Below are 7,558 nucleotides of genomic sequence, written 5' to 3' on the forward strand. Positions count from 1 at the left end.
AACCTCTTTAATTAATATTGTTTACATAATCTATTTTTATGTTTATTCAAAGTTTTTATTAAGACATTTTCTTTTATAATAATTTGAAGATCAAATAACTATTATATTAAATTTTGTTATTCTTATAGGCAATAAAAAATTATTTCAACTATAAATAAACATGTAATGTTTTTATTATAAACACTTAACATTCAAAAATAAAATTAATATTTTCTACCAGCATTGATTTAAACACTTAGACAATTAAAATTAAACATAAAAATACATGGATTGTAACTTATCAGTTCGGTTTGGTTCGGTTCAGTTCTGTTTTTTTCGGTTATTGAAAATGTTTATCCGAAAACTAAACTGAAATTTTCGGTTATTAAAAATCTGAAAACCGAACCGTTAGGTTAGAAAGTGCATATCATTATAGATGTCTATTTATTAGGAGTCATTTATATTTATTGTCATGGGCGGAGTCATATATTTAATATAGAGGTGTCTGCCATTCTTAAAAAGAGTTATTGTGTTGAACTCGTTAAAATTTTGATTGTCCCCTATAAAATTTTGCGATCGCCTCACATGAACTTTTGAAACCGACCTTCATGAACTTTCGCAAATGACTGCTAAAAAACCAATTTAGGAATCTATTAAAACATTAATTAAGCCCACATATGATTTATTGTGTAAGACTTAAAGTCGTAAAGCTGGCAAAGCAGATCTAATTGGCGAATCGCGATCACTGCTGTCTACTGAGGCTGATCCCTCCCCTACGACACTATCCTGGTCAACATTCCAATCATCACTTCGACGGTCTGATCAGAGACCAACTCATGTATGCTATTCCAGTTTCATACCCTAGTTTGTTTAATTGTTTTAGTTTATTTGATTAGAGGTTAGTGTTTATAAAAATTTACAAGTTTATGATTAAATATTTGAATGCTTGTCGTTCTTTTGTTGACAAAATATAATTTAGTTAGATAATCTAGTTTTTAATACAACGATAGATAAATGTCGCCAAAAAGTTTTTGTTCCGCAAAAATGTATGGTCCGCCACTATTTATTTCCAAAGTTAACATTGATTTTTACCTTACGTATTTGATATATATATTTAAAGTACATGGCTTTTTAAAAAAAAATATTTTTCCTTCACTTTTAAACCTTCAAATTCGTTAATACAAGTTTTTAGCCCCTCTATTTTAAAAAAAAGCTTCTTTCTTTGTTGGTTAATTTTGTGTAAATGTGTGTTTAGTCGATCTACTTTAACTTTGGTAGTATACAGGTTTAGTCTATTTACTTTTATTTCTTTTAGTATTTCATCTTTTAGGTTTTTTCCCTTACTACCATGATGAACCAACCTGGGGAATTGTGAGCGTGTGCTATGTATAGACAAACGCTTCTACTTCATCATTGAAAGGGAGCATTTGATGTTTCATCTGATTTTTGTTATGTGTGTTTTAACATGCTTAGTTCTAAACCGTCCGTTCAATATTTCTTAAGCCATTTTTAACTACATGGTTGATAATATCAGTGGTGAGAAATTTTTGCAGTATCCAAGGTTTATACAGATGATCTTGGACGACAAAATAAAGAATCTGCCAAAGGTTGATATTGATGAGCTGGAGTTAGATCACATGGATGCTGAAACGTTAAAGAGGCTGAATGTTTACCAAGGCATAGATGAAGATAAAGAACCACCATACAGGAAACAGTTTGCTGGTATCTTAAAGCCTGATTATGTAGCTCCACACTTTGACAGATGGAGACATGATGATAGTAACTCAGATTCAGAAACAGAAAAGATGAAGCCGTTTTACAACAAGCGAGGAAATTTTTGGAAGAAAATTGTAGAAATCAAGAAGAAAAGGGCTACTCCAAAAGTTGCAAAGTCTCCAACACCAAAACCTGCAGCTAAGAGAATTTCCAAGAAGAAATCGCCACCAAGATTGGTCGATGAACCAATTGATCTGCCTCCAGAGAATGTTGATGTTACTGTTATAGGAGAACCATTTTTGAATATTTCGGTAGAACATGCTGCCGCAGATGCTGCTAAGATTGCTGAAGCAGCAACGGGTGGTGAAGCTCAAAAGGAAACATTTGTTGAAGGAGAAGTTCATTCAGATTCTAGCGCAACAGTTTCTGATATAGATATTACACAGATGGCACCTACTTTGTTTAAAAGTGGAAAGTTCACGTTGAAAGGGGCATCAAACAAAAAGAAAAAATCTGATGAAGATGATGTGCCCTATGTGCTAACTGAAGAAGAAGCTGGGAAGTCTAGAAAAAGCAGAGGAATGAAAGGAGTGCAAAGGTTGCTGGTGCTTCTCCAAGAAAGTCCAAAGTTAGAAAAATTGTGATCAAGCCTCCTAAGCAAAAGGTTGTTGAAGCTGAGAAGGTGACTGAGGAGATTCCTTATGTTGAAGTTCGTGTTCCTACTCCTCCAAAATCACCTGTTTAAGAATCGGTGCCAGATCAAAGTGAATTGAGAATGGCAACACCTCCAAACTCTCCAGTACAACAAGCAGTTCCAATACAACCAGAGATTCAGTCCACTCCTCCACAACAAACGATTCATGTTGACGAACCTACGCCTACTTCCAAGAAAGCTGCAACTTCAGTTCATCAAAGTTCTAGTCAAATCTTTCCTGGTATTCCTTCAAATCTTGATCCAATTCCTTCACTTGATGATGTTGGTTTCTTTGGAGAAGAGAGAGTAGATGGAATCTTGAAAAGAGTTAGCGTTTTAGAGATGGCAACGACTGAATCTGATGAGAAATTGAAAGCTGCAGTGGTTAAGTTGAAAGAAACGAAAGAAAAGATGAGAAGTATGGAAGCAGAGAATGTGGTGTTGAAGAATGAGCTAACAGCTGTAAAAGAGAAGGTGTTAGAAGATGAGCAAGAATAAATGTGCTAAACGAGATGTTTGATGATATACTTTCATCTAATACTGATCTGCAGGATGCAAATGCCACAATGAGTTAAGCTAATGAGATTATGAAGAAAGAGCTTGAAGATCTAAAAGCTCGTGATGAAAGCAAGAAAAAACAATTTGATATGTTATATGCTGTGATTGAAGATTGTTTGGGAGTCAATGTTCATGCAGCATATGATGATGTAGAAATCCGAAGAGCTAAGGCTCGGAGGATGGAAAGACAGAGATTGGATGCAGAATGTCACACCCTGATTTCCACGTGTATCACCGGTGGGCCCGGTGGGGGATTACCGTGACGTAGTTGGCAACAATATAGTCAAACCACACAATTATATAAATGCACAGCGGAAGCTTTAAAGATAAATATATACTTCAACCTCTGGTGGTAATATCAAATATATTACAGAAGTCGAATGTATCCACAGCGGATCAAAATAATAAAATATTGTTCATTCAGATACGGCATCGAGTTTGCGAGACTATTCGTGATGCTTAGGAAGCTAATACCAGCCAATTTCGTATAGTACCTACACTTAATCTTTTTGGGGAAAATACGTCAGTTTACACTGGTAAATACATTCAACTGACACATTTGAAAAATGTTTATTAAAATTGATTTGAATGCACAAGGCACAAACTCTTTTATAACTTGGGAAAATTATTTGATTTGAATGCACAAGGCACAAACTCTTTTATAACTTGGGAAAATTATTAAAATCTTGTGAACGTATTACATGTTCTTTTATGCGTTCAGTAGCCCGGGTCGTGCCGGGTTAAAGATTAATAGACACACCACATTGCGTAAAACCGTAGTATAGAAACCAACGGCTACGTCTTTTAATTAAATGTCGACAATATATACTGGGTGTACGCCTACACCGGGATGTCGATGGTCGTGGCCATTTCGTAAAATGATGCCAAGGATATCCGGGACAACGGTCATTAACCCCCCAAAGGCTTTTAAGAAACAAAACTGTTTAAATGAGCCGATCATAATATTTAATTAACCACCTAAGCGATGGAAGATATGATGCTCAATCAAGCGGTAAATATTATACCGTATCCCAAGCCCATACAGGGGAAATAAGTTAAAAGTATTTACCTTTGCAAGTATTATTCCTTAGTTTGATTAAATCACCGATAGCTTTTACTGGGCTCCTAATCTGGAACGAAGGTTTTAATTAACCTCTTAGAATCCTAACGGGTCTTTATATTGGCCGTAGCCTAGACCGGTTGGTTCCGGAATATAAATATGGTTTAATCGCGCGAAAAGGCGAAAGCCGAGAATGGAATGTGATTCTGCCCCAAACAAGTTCAGAGACTTGTTTTATATGGGTTCAAGGTTCACACTCTGGATTTTGGGGTCCAAATAATATAATTTGACCCGTATCGGCTATTTTATGAAAACTAGTTTCATAAGCCGAACCGTGTGCGCAATAGGCGAAACGGTTAACCATGAGAGTCTTACGTTTATTTCCTAAGTCAATATGACTTAAAGAGGTTGTGGTATCAGTAGGATACCTTCCGTGATGCCCGTAACGAGTTTAAGTTAATATTACGCCCCGTAGGGGTTTTTCGGTCATTTTAAAGACTTTTAAAGAGCTTTTCGAGTTCTACAGGAAATCTGAGTTTCCCGAACAGTTTATAAAGTTTAAAATACTTTATTTATTATTTAAAATCAGTAGCAACTGGAATCGGGCCAAAAGACCTTGTAGAACTCAAGTTTTGGCCGAAAAGGGCATATTCGGTATTTACCGAACCGTAGCCATAACCGCAGGTTATGAGCAAGGTAAAATTTATTAAAAATCTTTAAAACTCCAAAAATATTATTTTATAACAGTGGGTAAAAGTTTTGGTGACGAAATCTTGGTTTAGATAGGCGTTATGCTAATTGCGCCGTTTATTACAAAAGTTTACTTTGATTGCGCTTTTTAGCATAAACTCACATTCTAGACCTCGGATTGACGTGAAACTTTAAGAACATGCTTATAAATTAGTAAGCAAGGTTATGGTCCGTTCACACGTCCGAAATACTCGTTTTAATTTAAAAAGGGCGTTACGGTCAACTTTTAGGCGATTAACGGAAATGCGTAAAAGACTCGGACAAATCATGAACCGATCTCAGAGGTCTACACCATCATGTAACCTGGTCCTAAGAGAGTCCTAAGGCATATCTATACCTCACTAAAACGGGTCAGAACTGAAGTCAAAGCAAAAGTCAAACTTTTGCGACATTCGGCTCCGAACCGGGTCAATATAGCAAATGGTCGATTCAAACGAGCGCAAACAAGTTTATATACTTAATATCATGTTTTAAGAGTGTCTAAACAGGTTCCATAGCATATACTTACAGATTATACATAAATCGCAAAAATAGCTTTCTGTTGACTTTTTAACCGTTCGTTTGACTCGACATTTGAGCTAGTTAGAGTGGTGATCAGGGGGAACCCTTTTAGAGGTTTATTACCCACATTAATGCCAACTCATAACTTCCTCTGATTCGTCATAAGACTGAACCATCTCGGATTTATTTTAAAGTCAAACCGTATTTACGACGGTTTGGTTTCTAGTGATTTACTAAGCATAAATTGAACTACAAAGGAACTAAGCAACTTACAGAAGTTGAGACTTGATTGTAGAACAGAGGAGAATGCTTGAAAGCTTTTGGAATGATCAGTTGAGAGTGTTTGAGTTGTGATGAAAGTTATGAGCATAAGCATGCTATTTATAGCCAAGGTCAAGCCCTTAGATCATTACACAACACTCTACAACTGATAAGGGTTGAATGGCATGTGTCCTAGAGGTTTATGGGTCGAGTAGGGGGCGTCCATACCTCTGAGAAACCCATCATTCCATGTTTTGCCGATTAGAACAGCCAACAGCCAACAATCTGTCGCTGGGCGTTGCTTACGGACCGTATGGCTTCGGCCTTGCGGTCCGTAAGCCATAGGCGGATCATATTTAATCATTCACCTCCTTACGGTCCGTAAGGCATACCCTTTACGGTCCGTAAGGGGTTAAAAATAAATCTTTTTCCAATGATTACTAAATCTTTATAATAAATATCGAATCTTCGGTAATTAATAACCTGACCTTTCGGGTTTGAAGGGGTAACTTTGCGATATGGCCCTCGGTTAATTACAATTAAGGACCTCGCGTTATTTACCCGTATCGTTAAGCCCCTGGTTAATTTATTTATTATTCAGAAGGCCTTAAATTTTATTATTGACGCTTTTAACCCTTCTCCTACGAATTCGATCGTAACTTTCTCGTTTCATAACGAAACTTCGCGAAATTTATATATTACATTCTAGTGAGTGTATAACACTGTTACAAAGTTTTGGGAACGTTAAAGGGTCACTCAGAGGTATAATTTAAACATGTTGACACAGTTAACCCCTGTGGTTTGTAATCCCTCACTTTCTTCCACGTTTCGCTTCCGTACGATCTATGATTTATTCGTTTGAAGGTATGAGCATCATTTAGGGTGACTATACAGTATTTTACCCTTTGTTGACATTTATAACCCTCGAATTTACATACTTTCAAGGTTCGTCAAATTTAGTCCTTTATTTATTATAGATGCCACGTGTAATCAAACGACACGTGTTAACACCTCATTGGACACAAAATTTCGAGGTGTTACACAGAAGAAGCTGCAAGAGCTGCTCTTGATAAAGGAAAGAATTTAGTAGATGAAGTAGTGTTGGAATCTTCGTCTCAACAAGAGCAGAAACCGTTAATGCTGAAGACATTGAAGCTCATGATGCTGAGGCTGAACTGAATGCTGAAGAAAATCCTGTTGCTCCTGATCTGCTGTTTACTCTCTTTGGTGAGCCAAAACCGTTAATCTACACCAGAGAGGAGATTTTGAAAAGAATTGAGATAGCAAGACGTCGTCTGGAGGCAAAGAAAGTTAAAGTTGCCGAAATTGTTGACGATAAAGAAGACGACGAAGACGAAGAAGATGATGACTTTAAAGACATCGATGATTATCACTACGATGGTGATGATGATGATGATGATAATAATGATGATAATGATCAAGGTGGTGCAGGTGGTGCATTGATTGTGAGACCAACATGTGTTGATAATATTGATGATTATTTGGACGATGAGCGAAATGAAGAACATGAAGCTCAACGTCAGGGGGAGTCTACTTCCGGATCTAAACAAGCTGCTATTCATCAGGTACCCTCCAAAACTCCTAAAGTTATTTACTTGACTCATGATGTTGAAGAGGGGGAGTTAGTTGAGAATTGGTCGATATCGGATATGTTAGATGCTCTTGGTCTAAGGGATGAGAATCTTCAGTTTGATATAGAAGATGAAATACCAGAAGGTTCCGATGAAGACTATGTGTTCAAGCATGTTGAAGATGCTAATAACTTCGATGATGTAGTCGTGGAGGATGATTCGTTAGATTCAGATAATGATGTTCCGCCACACTATGAAGGTCTTGATGATGACTTCTCTACATTCTCTGAGTTGTTTAGAATTCATAACGAAGATGATTTGAGAAGGAAAGTGGCAGAAAAGTTGACAACTGAAGGACCTCCAAAGGTTCTCACTAAAGAAGAGTTAAGAAAAGAAAGAAAGAGGTGGTTCAGGAAGCCTGTTGTTGAAGAAAGAAAGTTTAAGTGA

At 36.7% G+C, this 7,558-nt stretch overlaps 1 protein-coding gene across 1 annotated transcript; it reads left to right on the plus strand.

Annotated features, from left to right (window-relative positions):
• The first annotated feature begins 2,976 nt into the window (after positions 1-2,976).
• LOC110881444 (FK506-binding protein 3-like) lies at positions 2,977-7,558 on the plus strand. The gene is made up of 2 exons (XM_022129702.1): positions 2,977-3,173; positions 6,643-7,558. Exons 1-2 carry the CDS (start codon positions 2,977-2,979, stop codon positions 7,556-7,558), a joined length of 1,113 nt encoding a protein of 370 aa, XP_021985394.1.

Source organism: Helianthus annuus, chromosome 10, assembly GCF_002127325.2.
Source record: "Helianthus annuus cultivar XRQ/B chromosome 10, HanXRQr2.0-SUNRISE, whole genome shotgun sequence".
Classification (NCBI taxonomy): Eukaryota; Viridiplantae; Streptophyta; class Magnoliopsida; order Asterales; family Asteraceae; genus Helianthus; species Helianthus annuus.

Coding starts and splice junctions, on each gene's coding strand:
- LOC110881444 (XM_022129702.1), top strand. CDS start 2,977: ATGAAGAAAGAGCTTGAAGATCTAAAAGCTCGTGATGAAAGCAAGAAA. Junction 3,174..6,642: donor TGTCACACCCTGATTTCCAC/GTGTATCACCGG, acceptor CGTCTCAACAAG/AGCAGAAACCGTTAATGCTG.